Source organism: Mesoplodon bidens (assembly GCF_964165515.1).
Source record: "Mesoplodon bidens genome assembly, chromosome: X".
NCBI classification, from domain to species: domain Eukaryota; kingdom Metazoa; phylum Chordata; class Mammalia; order Artiodactyla; family Ziphiidae; genus Mesoplodon; species Mesoplodon bidens.
In genome coordinates, this window is record NC_138163.1 from 53,929,116 (window position 1) to 53,947,271 (window position 18,156).

General features: G+C 47.0%; 1 protein-coding gene across 1 annotated transcript; it reads left to right on the forward strand.

Moving 5' to 3' along the window:
• Positions 1-625: 625 nt before the first annotated feature.
• LOC308609333 (nuclear RNA export factor 2-like) lies at positions 626-16,545 on the forward strand (the record flags this gene model as incomplete). Its single annotated transcript, XM_081223024.1, has 19 exons — positions 626-773; positions 9,304-9,487; positions 9,721-9,874; positions 10,485-10,568; positions 10,685-10,789; positions 10,906-10,986; positions 11,125-11,194; positions 11,341-11,429; positions 11,549-11,656; positions 11,818-11,948; positions 13,759-13,830; positions 14,066-14,246; positions 14,330-14,385; positions 14,527-14,634; positions 14,741-14,799; positions 14,908-15,023; positions 15,119-15,161; positions 15,734-15,806; positions 16,350-16,545. 19 exons carry the CDS (start codon positions 626-628, stop codon positions 16,534-16,536), a joined length of 2,049 nt encoding a protein of 682 aa, XP_081079150.1. The 3' UTR covers positions 16,537-16,545.
• Between the last annotated feature and the right edge of the window lie 1,611 nt (positions 16,546-18,156).

Sequence of the window (18,156 nt, forward strand, 5' to 3'; positions counted from 1 at the left end):
TAGTGATTAACCAGTTTATTGCACCTAAGACTAATATACACAAAATAATTTCACAAAATAGAAAATTATATTTTCAATGTGAAATTACCATTTCCAATAGCCAAAAAAATGGACCTGTGGAATATACCTCAAGTTGGCTCAGCTGGCAAGTATTCCAACACTCATAAACACTCTTACATGTTTTCTTGTACCGTAGAGAAATGGAAAGGTAAAAACAAGAATGGAGACCTACGTTAGTGTGTGTGTGTGTGTGTGTATGTTTGCTAGACCCCCTTTTGTCTAGGGTCCCAAAGAAGACCTCTGTGTATCAAGCCTATGCACCATAGTGAAACTTGGAGGTAGAACTGAGTAATGTGGGAGCCACAAGCAGGATCAGCTACGTATGATGGGAGAGGTCTCTGGTTTTTATGGGCAGCCACAGCAGAGTGCCTGGAATTCAGTCTCTGTCATACATGTTGGTTAGCTCATAGGCAGCAGGGGTGTTTCAGCTATACCAGTCCCACGGCGTGAGGGGGCTTCTCCTGGCTGTGCGGCATCCATGCCCACTTTTCTGGCCCTCACAGAATTTTTGTAAGCTGTGTGATATGTTTTATTAAAGATGTCTTATTTTTGTAAAATAGCTAGAATGTATATCTGGCATAAAGAAGTGGGGACTTTGATTAATAGAGTACTTGACACCAAAATTGGTTGCAAGCAAAGGGCCGTGAAGGAAGTGGGGATCGGGGATGGGTTATCCGGTCTAGGTGGATCTGAAGATAGTAAGGACCCAGTTGGTAACAGAGGACGAATCATTAGTGTTCCATGGCACACAATGGTGAAAGAGTTGCAGTTGCGTGACTGGACAGAACTTGGGTCCACTTGCCTGCTGCACAGCAAAGCCAATCTACTGACGCTGGGTTGTCGGTGAAGGAAAGTACAGTGTTTGTTTTCTGGGTGCCAAGCAAGGAGAACTGGCTGCTTGTGTTCAGAAGACTCTAACTCCCTGCTGACTTTCAGGGAAGTGCATGACTTTCCTCTGATTGTTTGTTGGTGAGGAAACAGGGTGCTGTTTCAGGGATCTTAATCATCAGTATTCTGGTTCTAACCAGTCTGGGGTCGGTGTGCTTGTGGTCAGCATGGAGTCACCATCCTCCACCTGGGCAGGGGATCTTAGTTTCTGCATAACAGCTCAAAGATATGTATGAAGTTGTTATCCCTTGCAGAGAAACTAGGACTCTGCTTTATCACTGCACTATTGTTCTTCCCTGCTTTTCTTTCTTTTCTTTAAACATCATTATTGGAGTATAATTGCTTTACAGTGGTGTGTTAGTTTCTGTTTCTAACAAAGTGAATCAGTTATACATATACATATGTCCCTATATCTCTTCCCTCTTGTGTCTCCCTGCCTCCCACCCTCCGTATCCCACCCCTGTAGGTGGTCACCAGGCACCAGGCTGATCTCCCTGTGGTATGCGGCTGCTTCCCACTAGCTATCTATTTTATGTTTGGTAGTGTATACATGTCCATGCCACTCTCTCACTTCATCCCAGCTTACCCTTCCCGGTCCCCGTATCCTCAAGTCCATTCTCTAGTAGGTCGGTGTCTTTATTCCCTTCTTGCCCCTCGGTCCTTCATGACCAATTTTTTTTAGATTCCCTATATATGTGTTAGCGTACAGTATTTATTTTTCCCTTTTTGACTTACTTCACTCTGTATGACAGACTCTAGGTCCATCCACCTCTCTACAGATAACTCAATTTTGTTTCTTTGACTGGTTTTCCTTTGTTTCTGCATTTCCTCACTTCCCTAATTAGTAAGTGCTTGAGTCTGTTGTTTGGAACTCAGGGAAGGCCTAGGAGGCCAAAGCCTTTTCCTACAGACAAGAAACAGGGAACACAGCGGGGCTTTTGTACCCGGGAGGGCCCTGAAGGGTTCTGTTCAGTGTCAGTCCCCCCTTTTCTATGATACTCCTAAATCCTGAGGAGATCATGAGTGGGGCAAGAGAGGGAATAAAGTTTTGGATAGAGAAGTTAATCATAAACTTGGCAAGGGAACTCGGTTTTAGGGGGACTCAGTTTCAAGCGTTACCAGCTGTACCTCTGGTCACTTGAATTGAAATGCCTTTGAAGTCAGTGTGTTGGTGGTCCAGGCAGCTGCTGTTTGGGACCCAGAGGACACTCCTTTCCCCTACAGCATTGAGAAACACATTAGTGTGGAGGGCATCTTCATTTTGAAGTGTTCTGAAGTGGCTGACTTGTGTAGGCCACAGATGAGATCGGGGATTCTGCCACTGACATGGTCACCCTCACTTGAGTGGGGATGTTGGGGTTCTGGAGTTGCAGGCCCAGTAGGAGCACTTAATCTCCTGCCTCAAGGTGAGTGCTCTTTACTTAATAAACAGCAAGGATGGAAGGGTAGTCACACTGGTTTGACCTGTAGCAACCTCTGAAGGTGCCTAATTGATCAACAGATCCCTTGGATCTGAAATACCTGAACATACTCCAAAGTTGCATTTGATCAGTGTAAAAATAAATAAAATATAAATAAATATTTGTAATAAAATATAAGAACATAAAAATAAATAAATCAAGCTCTAGGTCTGGTGACTTGACCTCTCTTGATGGCAAATGGTAGTCCTTTACTCAATTCCCACACTTGACCCAGAACACCATGAATGAGTGGACTACTGAGGAAGGACCCTACGGTGAAGTCACAAGTTACTGCAGTAAATCTTCTTCCCAGGCTTAGCCAAAGGGACCATCAGCCATTTACCACAGTTACTGTGCATTTGCTCTAAGGACACTTGCTCTAAGCCAGAGCTCAACAAACTCCCTGGAAAGGGCCAGGTGACAAATATTTGATGCTTTGTGGGCCATTTTGTCTCTTTCGTAACTACTCAGCTCTGCTGTTGTAGAGCGGAAGCCTCCACAGACAAGTATGGCTGTGTTCCACTAAAACTCTGCGTATGGACATTGGCGTGTGGATTTCAAATAATTTTCACATGTCAAGAAATATTATTGTTTTAACCATTGAAATATGTAAAAACCATTCTTACCTTGCAGGCCCTAGAGAAACAGGCCCCAGGCCAGGTTTGGCCCATGGGCTGTAGTCTGCCAGTCTCTAATTTAAGCTAATGGAATCACTAGGTCCCTAAAACAACAGAGTGGAAAGCCAGCAAAATGAGGTGGCATCCATTGCTACGGTCTCTGGCAAGTATAAACCAAAAGCTGATACTTTAATACAGTAGCTTTCAACTGTGGTTGCACACTGCAGTCACGTGGAGAATTTACAAAATGTGGGTGCCTGGGTCTCAACCCAGTTCTGCTTTAATTATTGTGGGTATAGCTTGGAGCTGGTGATATTCTCAAACTCCCCAAGTGGCTCTACTGTGTAAACGAGGTGGAGAACTACAACCCATACTGTGGGACATTACTCAGCAATAGAATAGGCAGGAACATAAATGGATTTCAAAAACATGATGCTGACTTTAAAAAGCCAGACACAAAGGTGTGCAGCATGTATGATTCCATTTACAAGAAATTCTACAGCAGGCAAAACATATATATAGGGACTGTGAGCAGATCAAGGTTTATATGGAGCTGGGAGGTGGAAAGATTAACCAGGAACCGTTTGGGGTGTGATATATGCTTTATATCTTTTTTTTTTAATTGGAGCATAATTGCTTCACAATAGTGTGTTAGTTTCTGCTTTATAACAAAGTGAATCACTTATACATAAACATCTGTTCCCATATCCCTTCCCTCTTGCGTTTCGCTCCCACCCACCCTCCGTATCCCACCCCTCTAGGTGGTCACAAGGGACCGCATCGAGCTGAACTCCCTGTGCTATGCGGCTGCTTCCCACTAGCTATCTACCTTACGCTTGGTAGTGTATATATGTCCATGCCTCTCTCTCGCTTTGTCACAGCTTACCCTTCCCCCTCCCCATATCCTCAAGTCCATTCTCAAGTAGGTCTGTGTCTTTATTCCTGTTTTACCCCTAGGTTCTTCATGACATCTTTTTTTCCTTAAATTCCATATATACGTGTTAGCATACGGTATTTGTCTTTCTCTTTCTGACTTACTTCACTCTGTATGACAGACTCTAGGTCTATCCACCTCATTACAAATAGCTCAATTACATTTCTTTTTATGGCTATATGCTTTATATATTGATTGAGGTGGTGGTTAGCTCTAATCCCTGATTTTTACATGTAAGTAATTTGAGATCAGGAGAAGTTGGGTGAATTGTCCAAAGTGATGTAGCTTAATAATCAGAGAGAAGACAGGTGGATCTGATTATCAGTAATTGTTCCTATTATGCTATGGAATGAGTCAATAGTAATAGTGCTTCCCCCCAAGCCCATGGCAAAACCTGACCCAGCCTTTTATACAAGTAAAGCATGCACATGAAAGTACACCTCTTGTGCATTCCAAACACCTACTCATAAGCACGGTTGACATTCTCACGTGTTCCTTTACGTTGACTTCTTTACGTTTGTATTTACATATCCAAACAAAAACTTTTCTTAATATTTCCTTTTGAGTAATCACACTCTAATATACAGGTTTAAAAACTGTGGTAAAAATACGTGACTTAAAATTTACCATCATAACCATTTTTAAGTGTACAGTTCCGTACTGTTAAGTTGATTCACATTGCTGTGAAACCAATCTTCAGAACTTCTTCATCTTTCAATTCTGAAACTCTATACATTAAACAGCAATTCCCCTTTGTCCCTTCCCCCCAGTCCCTGGTAACCCCATTCTACTGTCTGTTTCTATGAATCTGACTACTTTAGATACCTTATTTTGATTAAACCCATGGACTCTGTTTACGATAGTTTTCCCAACTTTAAAAATATATATATATTTATTTATTATTTTGGCTGCGCCGGCTCTTTGGTGCAGCATGCTGGATCTCTAGTTGCGGCATGCAGACTTCTTAGTTGCGGCATGTGGACTCAGTTGTGGCATGCAGGCTTCTTAGCCTTGGCATGAGGACTCTCAGTTGCAGCATGCTTGCAGGATCTAGTTCCCCGACCAGGGATTGAACATGGGCCCCCTGCAATGCGAGCATGGAGTCTTACCCACTGGACCACCAGGGAAGTCCCTAGAAACCTTATGTAAGTGGAATCATACAGTATTTGTCTTCTCGTGACTGGCTTGTTTCATTTAGCGTAATGTTCTCAAGGTTCATCCATGCTGTGGCATATGACGGAATTTCCTTCCTTTAAAAGGCTGCATAATATTCCAGTGTGTGTGTGTGTGTGTGTGTATATATCTATCTATATACCACAATTTGTTCATCCTTTTATCCATCGATGGACACTTTAATTGTTTCTACTTCTTAGCTGTTGTGAGTAGTGCTGCCATGAACATAGATGTGCAAGTATCTCCTCAAGATTCTACTTTCAGTTCTTTTGGACACATACCCAGAAGTGGGACTGTTGGGCCATGTGGGCGTTCTAGTTTTCATCTTTTCTGGAATCCCCATACACACTCATAAAGAATGAATGGGTCAAAGAAGAAGTCACAAAGGAAATTAGAAACTACTTTGAGACAAATTAAAAGGAAAGTCCATCATACCGAAACTTATGGGATACAGCAAAGGAGTGCTAAGAAGGAAGTTTAGAGGTTTAAATGTGTACATTAAAAAGACAAAAGGTCGGGCTTCCCTGGTGGTGCAGTGGTTGAGAGTCTGCCTGCCTATGCAGGGGACACAGGTTCGTGCCGCGGTCTGGGAAGATCCCACATGCCACGGAGCAGTTGGGCGCGTGAGCCATGGCCACTGAGCCTGTGCGTCCGGAGCTTGTGCTCTGCAGCGGGAGAGGCCACAACAGTGAGAGGCCCGCATATCACAAAAAAAAAAAAAAAAGACAAAGGGTCTCAAATCAACAACCTAACTTTACACCTGAAGAAATTAGAAACAGAAGAATAAACTAAAGCCAAAACTAGAAGAAGGAAGGAGATATATGAGAGCAGAGATAAATAGGGAAAAAATAAAACAACAATAGAAGAAAAATAAATGAAAGTACGAGTTGGCTTTTTGTTAAAGCTACACATAATTGACAAACCCTTAGTAAGACTCACTAAGAAAAAAAAGTAAAAGACACTCAAATAAATTAAAATCAGAAATTAAAGAGGGACATTACAACTGATACTACAGAAAATAAAAGGATTATTAGAGAATACTGTGAATAATTGTATGCCAACAAATTGGAAAACCTAGAAGAAATGGATAAAGTCCCACAAACAGACAATCTAGCAAGACTAAATCATAAAGAAATACATAATATGAACAGATCAATTAATGAGTAAGGAGATTTAATCAGTTATCAAATATCTCCCAGCAAAGTAAATCCCAGGACCACATGGCTTCACTGGATTATTCTATCAAATACTTGACAAGGCGATGTCCGAGATTGCTTGTGTCTGAATCACCTTGCTGAGGGAGGTCTCTAGCCCTGTTCAGGCACCTGATGCAGTTGGTCAGCCGGGGTACTGCGGTAGCTGTCAGCTAGCTTCATTTATGCTTTCCCCTCGGCAGCGTTATTTCGGAAGGAATGTGGGTTCTTGCAAATGACTCTGACTCTTCCTATACACTGTACGTAGACCACATGCCCTTACTTCTCCCTTTAAAATGTGAATTTTTCCCTTTCATTGCTGGATTTCCCTGAAAACGAGTTGGTTGCCCGGCATTCTCCAAAGGTCAGCAAAAAGGTTCCTCTTTGTTGTTGTTATTGTTGATGAGGGTCATTATGAACTCCTGGCTTTTGAGCATGTTGGTGGGCTTCAAACCATTGTGATGTGGTGTTGAGCAGAGGACTGAAATGATGTGACTTGCGCTCTGCTGCTGGGCTGAAAACAGACAGGTAAGGGAGCCAGGATGAAAGCAGAGGGGCCAGCTGGACAGCAGTCCAGTCCAGGAGGTAGATGTTGGTGTCTTGGCCAGGGTGGTGGTAATGGGGGTGGTGAGAAGTGGCTGGCTTCTGGACATACTTTGAGAGAGGGGCCGAGAGAATTTCCTGACCAGTTGGATGTGGAGTGTGGGAGAAAGAGAGCACACCATGCCCCCTCCGAGTTTTGGGGACTGAGCAAGTGACATTTGTGGGTCAAGTGCCCTATCTGTGTTTACTTTCACTTCCAGTGCCACACAAGGACAGTCCCAAGGTTGTGAGTAGCAGGATTGCCCTGACAGCGGGCCACACGGGGAAAGCAACAGCTCCCCAGAGGAGTTCATCTGAGGCCTGGTCGTAATCACTCTATCGTGGAGTGCTCAGCAGTGGACGGATCTTTACTCATAAGCGTGCCCTGAGACAACATGGAATAGTTAATGTGCAAAAGGCACAGCACACAAACCTAGAGAACCTTAAGCATTACAACCCAAAGGAAGCTGGTTTCTAAGGGTGTAATTACCATAATCCTCCCTCCCCACAAGCCACTAGTATGATTATCTGCTGGTTCACTGTTTCAGTGGAATATGTTAAAAATAAAATACCCTTAATGAATCCACCTATGAGGAAGAGAATTGACTCGATCTTATTTTTGTAGGTGCCAAAAAACTTCCAAATGTTTTCCCATGGTGAATTAGATATGTTGGAGGGGAGAATTTGTGGGCGGAGGGGTGAACAGCAACACAACTCCTGGGAGTGAATACAAGGTGAGGTATACCCAGGACACTTTCTAAGCATGCCTGTGGCTTCAGAATCCAGTACAGTAGATGTCAGAGTAAAGAAAATGAACAAGAGCCAAAGAGAGGCCTTACAGAATGATAAAAGGATCAGGACACCAGGGAGACATAAAGATCCTAAATCAGTACGCACCAAACAACAGAGCCTCAAAGTACATGAAGCAGAAGCTGGTGGAGCTGAAAGGAGAAAGAGCCAGATGTATAATTATAGTGGGGGCCTCCCACACCCACCTCCCTCTTAGCAAGTGACAGAATTACTAGAGAGAAAATCAGCAAGGATATAGGAGACCTGAATATCACAGTAAACTAACGAGGTCTGCATGACATAAATAGAACAGTCCACACACCAGCAAGAGTACAATTTTTCCCCCAGAGTGTCTGTAACATTCACCAAGTTAGACCATCTCCTCGATCATCAGACAAACCTCAATAAATTCAAAAAGGATTGAGGGACTTCCCTGGTGGCACGGTGGTTAAGAATCCGCCTGCCAATGCAGGGAGCACAGGTTCGAGCCCTGGTCAGGAAGATCCCACATGCTGTGGAGCAGCTAAGCCCATACACCTCAACTACTGTTCCTGCGCTCTAGAGCTCACGTGCCACAACTACTGGAGCCTGAGCGCCTAGAGCCCATGCTCCGCAATAAGATAAGCTGCCACAATGAGAAGCCCATGCACCACAACGAAGAATAGCCCCCACTAGCTGCAAGTAGAGAAAGCCCATGTGCAGCAACAAAGACCCAACACAGCCATAAATAAAGAAATAAATTCATTTAAAAAAATTAAAATTAAAAAAGAAGAACTGAAATCTCCCAGAGTGTGTTCCCTGGCCACGATGGAATCAAATTAGAAACCAGTAATAGAAAGCAAGAAGTAGAATCCCTAAACACTTTGAAATGGTGGTTGACACATCATTCCAGGTTATCATTCACACCCTTGTTATAGAAGAGCTGAAGTGAGGAAGAGTTGCCTGCTGAGCTGAAAGGCATTTCAGGCTGGCCCAGGAGAGAGCTCACTCTGGCTCTTTCAAGCAGCATATTGTTCAGGGCAAGGTTGGAGGGAGGGAGACCATTCAGGAGGTTGTTACCTCTGTGCCACTTGACATTAAAGCTCCTAGTGCACTGGCAAAGGAAGTCCAGCCAGCTTGCTGGTTGTTAGTGCAGTCGGTTTGGTGGCTCATTGGATTTGGGAAGCACGAGAGAGGTATTGGTGTGGTTGCTGGAAAGTCCTGAGAGAAGGCAAGATTCGGGTGCCTTCCTGGTATATATATGACTGCTGTCCAGTCTAATCCATGGACGCATACACCGCAGTTCTTTATCAGTCCTGCTCCACCGTTTTAAAAGTTTCACCGCAGTTGTCCTCTCCTCCCTCCGCCTCCTCCTCCCTCTTTCTCCTCCTTGTCCTCCTCTTCCTCATCCTGCTCCTCCTCGATTCTTCCCCTGATAGTGTCATCTGTCGGATAAGGCTGTCCTCTCTGGACAGGCAGAAGAGTGTCCTTTCTGAGGTTTGTGGGATTGGTCCCTTAGGCCAGGTTGGCACTTTGCCTGCCCTACCATGCTGTTAGCCTAAGACATGGTACGTGGTAAGTGGACCACAGATGTGTCTGCAAACTTGTATTTTTGTTCCTCTTTTCAGAATACGGTGATGGTGGTAGACCACCTCAAGGAAGAAAGAAAGGTTGGAGTTCTTTCCCAGGTAATTCTGGCAAGAGGAGCCCTCATTACGAGCACGATGTGTGTGAGCCTCAGCCCTCACACCTCCAGGAGGATGCTGGAAACGTGGTGAAGAGGGATGTCCAGGAGGACCCCGAAGTAAGACAGTAAGTGGCCAGGCAGCAGGGTTTTTACACAGGAGCCCCTGGGACCATGCACCTCTCTCAGTCTCTGTGGACTTGTTTTTCTTCTCTCACTGCAAAACAGAAGCTTGCTCGAAGTGAAATAATGGTTGAGCAAAGCTAATTGTAGTGCTGGTGTCAAAGAGACGAGGGTGTACAGAAGACTTTCTTAGCACTTATGGCCCCTCACCCTCCTTCTCTCCACATCCCCCCTGCAGCTCTCCCGGTACCATCCGAGGCAACAAGAGGAGAGTGAGATGGCACAGTGAAGGCCACAGGCATAAGAGTGTGTGGAGAAAGAGAACACCTGTGGAGAGAGAAATGGGGGAGAACACACATGATGGAACCCCAGGGAGCTGGTTCAGGGTCACAGTGAGTATCCTGAAAAATGTATGGAATGTGCAGGACAGAAAAGCCAGGGGGAGTTGTGTTGGTCTCATGTAGACATGCTGGTTTATTTCACTGGGGACAGTTTGTAATCTGTCCCTTTTATTACCAAGAGTTAACAGTCTTGTTCATCTAAGGTCAGATTCAGAGAAGCAATGTAAAGGGAACAGGCTGACGGTGAGGCGAACGGAGGAGCCTGTCTCAAAGCAAAGATGGAAACTACTGCCAAGGATATGGAGCAACTCCACATTGGAGGTCTCAGCTTGGCAAGCTGAGTGTGCGAGATGGAGGGTCAAGCCTCTGGAGACCTTGTCTGAGGGGCAAGCAATGTCTGCACTGGGTAGGATCTCCTGGAAATGTATAAAAGGAAGATCATCTCTGTCACCTTGATTATGTGGAAGAGAGTTTGACTGGAGAGAAAGAGTATTTAGGAAATCCATATTACACACACCCATAAGAAATCGGACCAGTGGTCCCTTCTTTAGAAGCCCTTTCAAGCTCAGTAGAAGGCTGGAAGAGAACAGGAAAAGGTTCGTCCTCCAGCCTAAACTCCCTGCTGTCTGTCCTCTCTCCCATCCCTTCTTTTCATCCTCAGATTCCTTATGGGGTAAAGTATGACAGGACATGGCTAATGAACTCAATCCAGAGCCATTGCAGTGTCCCCTTCACTCCAGTGGACGTAAGAGAGGATGCCGTAGCCAGACGCGTGGGCACAGGGAAGGGGGAGAGAGAGAGACCTGGTTCAGCAGGGTCTCTTGGCTTCTGATACTATTGCTGTTGCATTCAATCCTGTAGTTCCACTTTGTGAAAAATGGGGCTCAGTTCTTTGTCCAGGAAGCTAGCACTGCCTGTGCATTGATGGATGTCAGCTACAAGATTTGTGACGAGGAGAGACGAAAGGTGTGTGTCGAGGGCGTTACGTGTACCTCATCCTGAGGAAGGAGGACAGGCCAGGGGCTGGTTGTCTTCTTTGGAACTAGAGTTCCTGGTGCTTACCCCACCTCTTCTTCCTGCAGATACCTGTCTTTGTCGGCCCCTCCGCTGTTCCCTACTCTGTGCGGTATAAGTTGAAGCCAGAAGAAATGGAGCAGCTAAAGGTAATGCAGATTCAAGGCGTGTTGTGTGCCAACGCTCAGACCCACCTCTCCTTCCTCCAGTCCCCCGTCCCCCTCACCCCCGATTTCCCTGCCATCACCACAGCCTCAGAGCGGCTGTCTCCATCTCTCACTCTGCAGCTGACATTGAGCAAACGATATAATATCTTCAAGCAAGCTCTTGACCTCCAGAGGCTCTGCGTTGACCCAGGTACGGCTGACAGCAGTAATTCTAGGGCGGGCGAGGGCAGAGGGGTCTTCCTGGAGGGTGACTTAGGGATGGTAACGTGGGGAGGGGCTGGTGCTGGCCCCAGACCCCACTCAGCCATCTGATTCCCTCCCCTCTCCTTCCTGAAGACTTGGTAGGCCATGATATTGATATAATTCTGAATCGAAGAAGCTGCATGGCTGCCACCCTGCATGTCATCAAAAAGAATTTCCCTGAGGTAAGGCTGTAGGCCCAGTGCTGGTATTAGGGTAGGGGGTGGAAGAGCTGGGGTGCAGGGCAGATTTGTCTCCAAGGTCCTCGATAGTAACCTTCACTCTACCTCTTCTTGCCCCAAAGCTGTTGTCCTTGAACTTGAGCAGCAACAAACTGTACCAGCTGGATGGCCTGTCTGACATTATAGAGATGGCCCCCATGGTCAAGATCCTGAACCTCTCCAAAAATCACGTGAGAAGAGGGAGCCAGGTCAAAGTTGGGTTGAGAGTAGAGAGGGCGTGTTAGTGGCCATCAGAGTGATGACAGGAGGCAGGTGAAGGTACCTGTGAGGGAGGGAGTGGTCTGGGGGTGCAGGGATTTGGATGTCCCCTTTCATGGGATTCCATTTCCCACTTCCACCCCATATTTCTCAGCTGAAGTCTGTGTGGGAGTTGAGCAAGTTGCAAGGGCTGAAGCTTGAAGAGCTGTGGCTGCAAGGGAACCCATTGTGTAGCACCTTCGCAGACCAGTCCACCTATGTAAGGTCAGTGTGAACACCCTGTCACCCTTCTTGGTGACCTTCACCCATGGGAGCCTAGACTATCTGTGACAGTGCCCCTATGCCAGAGGTGGCAGCCCTGGTCTTCTGGGAGGATCACAGGCCCCACCTTCTGCTCTCTCTGTGCCTATCACCGGTGAGGAGTTTCCTTGCCCTGACCTGCTCACCTCTGCAGGCGCTCTGGGGTCTGTTTCCAGCTCTCTGAGCCCAGCTATATTGCACCAAGGCCTCCCAAGAGTGTGCCCCAGGAAGCAGGGCTTCTCCTCCTCACCAGGACCAGGAGCGACCAGCCTTGATCCAGATGCTGGCGCCCTGGACTGAGAAGGGTCCTCCAGTCCCGGGCCTCTTGCTGAGCGAAGCCTTCCTTCTTCGTGCTGAGATGGGGTGTGCCTCCCCCGCTCTGAGAGGGGCCCTCTTCCCCTGCCTCCAAAGGGGTCCCCCCTCCTCTCAGAGGTTGACATGGGGGCTTTCCTGCGCCATGCTGAGGGCTGAGGCCGTGGGTGGCTGCTGTCATGACATGCATTCTGCTGGCCCAGTGCCAGGAATTGGACCCTCCTTGGGGTCCAGCTTGGGAAAAAGCATGGCTCCTTGAGTCAAGGGGCCAGACGTGGGCCCCCGCCAGTGATCAGAGGGCTTCCTGAGGCAGGAGTGGAAGGCAGAGGGCAGAGGCGGTAGAGGAGACAGAAGGACAGGCCTCTCAGGGGCACTTGCCATCCCTCCCTGCACACGTCACATCATCCCGCCTGGTCCTTCACAGGAGGCCTGGGCAGCCTGAGACAGGTATGATTCCTCAGATAAAGAACCAACTCAGACAGGTGCAGGGGTCATCGGGAGGGAAGACGGTGGTCATCAGAGGGGGCCACGGATCTTCAGCCCCATGCTGAGCTGGTACCTGACCCTTTCCACCTTCTGGGGAAGATCTGCCCCCATGGCTGCTCGTTTTCCCATGCCCAAGTCTGGCTCAGTTCACACAGGTGACAAAGTTTCAGCCAGCATCCAGTGGGCCCCCAGCCCAACATGTGCATCGTTTCCATTCCTACCTGGTATGTCTGGGCGATTCTGGGGCAGGTGAAGAGCCGCAACTGGTGTGCCATTTCCCGTTTCTTCTCTCTTCTTCCCTGACCCCAACCACGGGAGAGCTTCTTTCCCTTCCCTTTGTTTTCTCTCTCTCCCTTGTCTCTGTGCCCCTACGTCTCGCTCATCTCTCCGCTTCTAACTTCACTCCCTTTCTGTCTTCATCTCCCTCCATCTCCCTCCCTGAGCCCCACCTCACTCACCTCCCTGCCCCAGCATCCTGGGCCATCCCGGGGGGGGGTGTCTGGGTCTTGGTGTACTGGACCCCCAGTGAGGTAGCATAGGCCCGGTCTCCCACCCCATTCCCTCTTCTCCCCACAGCCTTCAGTGGGGCCCTGGAGGAAGGAAGGGAGGAGAAGGAAGCCCTGGAGCATGGGTTTGAAATGCTGGTCCCTGTGGCACTGGAGAAGGGAGTCCGAGTAGTTTGGGTAGGAGCTACACAGGGGAAGGAGAGGAAGGTTGGAGGAAAGGAATATTAAAGTGAATGTATTGAGAGAGATGAGAAGACAGTGCTTTTTGTACAATCAGATGACAGATGCTCTGTGCTCAACAGGGAAGTGGACCGAAAACCCTTAAAGTCCAGAGCAGAGGTGGACAAAGGGGGCTGCTGGATGGGCCAGAACACACTGATCTCTGTTTATGGTATTACTGTTTTAACTCAAAGGAAGCATTGCAACCTTGAACTATCAACCACCTCTTCTCTATTTTTGGTTTTGGACAGGGCCATCAGAGAACGTTTCCCGAAGTTGTTACGCCTAGTAAGTGCCTATGTAAATCATTGTCTCTTACAAATGTCGGTGGTCTCTGCACCTGCCCTCAAGCCCTTTGGGTCTTGCCTAGAACACATATTAGCATCAGATCCTTAACCATTTTGGGGGACATGGACTCCTGATAATGACATGGATATACTTGCTTGAAAAATACCCATAAATACACACATGCACACACACAAGTTGAATGTTACACGAGAGACTTCCAGGACCTCATGATGAAGACATCCACTGTAAGCTTTCCCATGGAATTTCCAGGGCCCTTTCACACCTGACCTCTGACCCTCACCCTCCTGGGCCCATCCTTTTCCCGGATCATCCAGGGCCACTCCCCTTGTCTCCACTCCTGACTTCCTCTTCCCTTCTCCAGGATGGCCAGGAGTTACCGTCACCATTCACCATTGACATTAACTGTCCCTACATAGTAAAGCCCTGCAAGGTGAGGAAGAGAATGAAATAACATTTGGGGTGTTGTGGGGAAGCTTTATCCACTGCATAGTATCAAATGCCTTTTGATTCCAGGGCAGCTTCCTTGGATCTGATGAGCTGAAGAGCCTAGTCCTGCAATTCCTACAGCAGTAAGTACCTCTGGGAAGCTGAGCAAGGGGAGGAGGGCTAGGACAGGGGAGGCCAACTAAGCACAGGTCTGCTCAGGGGAGTTTTCAAGTCTCATTTGACCAGACCACAGAGATAAGACTGTCCTCATTGCTCCTCCTCAGATACTACTTGATCTTTGACTGTGGAGACCGACAGGGTCTCGCGGGTGCTTATCACGAGGAGGCCTGCTTCTCCCTGGCCATTCCCTTCCACCCCGAGGACCCAGCCCCGTGAGTATCACAGCACAGGCTCTGCTCCTGGGCTGTGTGGCTCCCCAGCAGACACAGGCCAGCTCCTGCAAATACGCACCACCCACTGTTGCTCTTTGTCTCCTAGAAGCAGCTTGTGCGAGTATTTCAAGGACAGCAGGAATATGAAGAAGCTCAAGGGCCCTTGTGAGTGTGTGATGGGAAGACTAGGTTGGAAAGGGGAGTGAAGGGGTCAATCATAGGGCCCAGGGCGTGGCAGCCCCTGACCTTCGCTCGCTTGCCCTCCCCTCACAGACCTGCGGGTCCAGCTGCTGAAGCACACAAAACGTGACATTGTGCACACCATCTGTGTGTTGCCCAAGACTCAGCATGAGTTCAGCTCCTTCGTGGTGGACATTTGGTTCCAGACGGTGAGCCCCTGCTTCCTCCCTCGGGCGGGCCCAGGAAGCCGCGGGTGGGTAGGAGGTGGAGGTGGTGACTGGGCGCCTGGGCTCTTCCCTTTCAGGAAACGATGCTCTGCTTCTCCGTCAGCGGGGTGTTCGAGGAAGGTGAGTATGTGTAGACCCCCACCGCAGATGCCCCATTGCTGCCTCCCCCTGGCCAGGCTCACTCCCAGAACCACCCAGCTTCCCTGACCCCTTCCCTCCCCTTCCCTTCCCTGCACTCGCCCCTCCCCTCCCCTTCCCCACTGTGTTCTCCTGCCTTCATGCTTCCCACAGACAATCCAGTTCTGAGCTGTGTCCATGGCTGTCTGCCCTGCACACCCTGGGCGTTGGGGAAACAGTCTGTGGAGTTTGGTGGCTCTCAACCCAGATACTCTGAGAACTTCGGCCGTTACATAACCTCACAGTTTCCTCATTTGCACAATGGGGTAGTAGTATCCACCTCTTGGGTGGCTGTGAAAAATGCATCCTATGAACTTGTATAGTGTTTGTCAGGGGCCCTGTCACTGGGTGCAGACTGCTCCTATAGTTGCCCTCCCCATTCCCGACACCCTGGGCCCCGTGAACAACTGCCCTCTCAGCATGAGTGTCTAGTCACGCCCTGACTGGGGACCACCATGTGAGCGTGTACAGCACGTGTGGCTCTAAGGGGTACTGTTGTTTGTTTGCTGTTGAAGTGGAAGGAAGTTCTCAGGGCTGTGTGCGTGCCTTCACCCGGACCTTCATCACTACCCCTGCCAGCTACTGCAGGTGAGAGCCCTGTTTTGGGCGGGAATACCCATCCCAGCCTGGGCTCAGGGGCATGGGAATGTGGTGGCGCAGACCTTAGGTTTACTCAGTATTGTGGAAAGCCAGCACGGAGATCCCAGGAGCAGTCTAGCCTAATGGTTAAGAAGAGCATGGGCTCTGGAATCGGCCTATGCGTTGTCTCCTTGACCCAGAACTCACTCGCTGTGTGTCCTTGGTCAAGTCGCATGACCTCTCTGTGACTCAGTGTCTCCTTCCAAGAATGGGGATCAGACTGTCCACCCCTTGGGCTGTGGTAAAGTGTAATTGCGAAATTGTCCGTGGGTTGGGGATAAACCTATAAATCGATTGAAGGTGGTAGACAATCTCTCCAAAGGTGGGCTCTGTGGGGAGGGGCAGAGGTACTAGTCAGTGAACCTGGGGGACAGACACAGGAGAGGTAATGGAAGGAATCTGTTTGCTGAGTGCCAGTGGGAGCAAGGTTGTTGTTAGGGGGTGTGGTGGTGTTCATCTGTCCAGTTATCTGAGTGACCATTTTTCCTCCAGTCTTTTCATCATGAATGGCAAGCTGTTTGTATGGGGTGTCAGCCCTAAAAAGACCAAGAGCACATTCTCCATCCCAGTACCCACACCCTCCACCCGCTCCATGCCCAGTTTCTACTGGGAGCAGCAGCAAATGGTACAAGCTTTCTCCACTCAGTCTGGGATGAACCTCCAGTGTTCTCAAAAGTGAGTATTGTGTTTGCATGAGGATAAGAGGGAGCTGGGAGAATGACGAAATTAAAAAGGGAACACACAGACATTTGGAAAAATAAGTATTTGGATATTTTGCTTCCAGGAAAAAAGCTCATGAAAAACGTATCCTAATTTTATGATGATGTATGTGAAGCATTTTAAAAATAGTATTATGCTCAGATGACATCTTTTATATGGAAAATCCTAAGAATTTCGCTAAGAAACTGTAAGAATACATAAACAAGTTCAGCAGAATCTAAGGATATAAGATCAATACACAAAAATCATTTGTATTTCTATGCACTTAAAATGAAAAATCCTAAATTGAAATTAAGAAAACAATTTGATTTATCATAGAATCAAAAAGAATAAATACTTAGAAAGAAATGTAACTAAAGAAGTGAGAAACTTATACTTTAAAATCTTCAAAACATTGTTGGAATAACTTAAACAAAACCTAAAAAAATGGAAGGACATTCTGTGTTTGTAGACTGGAAGACTTAATATTGTTAAGATGGTAATACTATTCAAAGTGGTCTACAGAGTCTACACCATATCTATCAAAATCCCAGTTGGCTCCTTTCCAGAAATTGATAAGGTGATCCTACAATTCACATGGAAATGCAATAGACTCAGAATAGTCAAAGCAATATTGAAAGGGAATAAAGTTGAGGACTCACAAGTCCGGATCTTCACAATTTCAAAACTTACTACAAAGGTACTATAATCAAGACTGCATGACACTGACATTTGATAGGTCAATGCAATAGAACTGAGAGTCCAGAATGAAACCCTGACATTTGTAGCCAATTAATTTTCAATAGTTGTGGAGAAATTATTTAAATAATTAATGGAGAAAAAATAGTCTTTTAAACAGGTGGTGCTGGGACACATGGGTATTAACATGCAAGAATTTTGACCCCTATCACACACCATATACAAATATTGACTCAAAATGGATCAAAGGCCTAGTGTAGAATCTACAACTGTAGAAACTCTTACTGACTTATTTCACTTAGTATGATAACCTCTAGGTTCATCCATGTGGCTGCAGCTGGCATTATTTCATTCTTCTTAATGGCTGAGTAATATTCCATTGTGTATGTGTACCACATCTTCTTTATCCATTCCTCTGTCGATGGACATTTAGGTTGCTTCCATGTCTTGGCTATTGTAAATAGTGCTACAATGAACATTGGGTTGCATGTATCTTTTCGAATTATGGTTTTCTCTGGATATATGCTCAGGAGTGGGATTGCTGGATCATATGGTAGCTCCATTTTTAGTTTTTTTAAGGAACCTCCATACTGTTCTCCATAGTGGCTGTATCAACTTACATTCCCACTAACAGTGCAAGAGGGTTCCCTTTTCTCCACACCCTCTCCAGCATTTATTGTTTGTATATTTTTTGATGATGGCCATTCTGACCCGTGTGTGGTGACACCTCATTGTAGTTTTGATTTGCATTTCTCTAATAATTTGTTATGTTGAGCATCTCTTCAAGTGCTTTTTGGCCATCTGTATGTCTTCTTTGGAGAAATGTCTATTTAGATCTTCTGCCCATTTTTTGATTGGGTAAGTGAAGTAAGACAGAGAAAGACAAATATCATATGATATC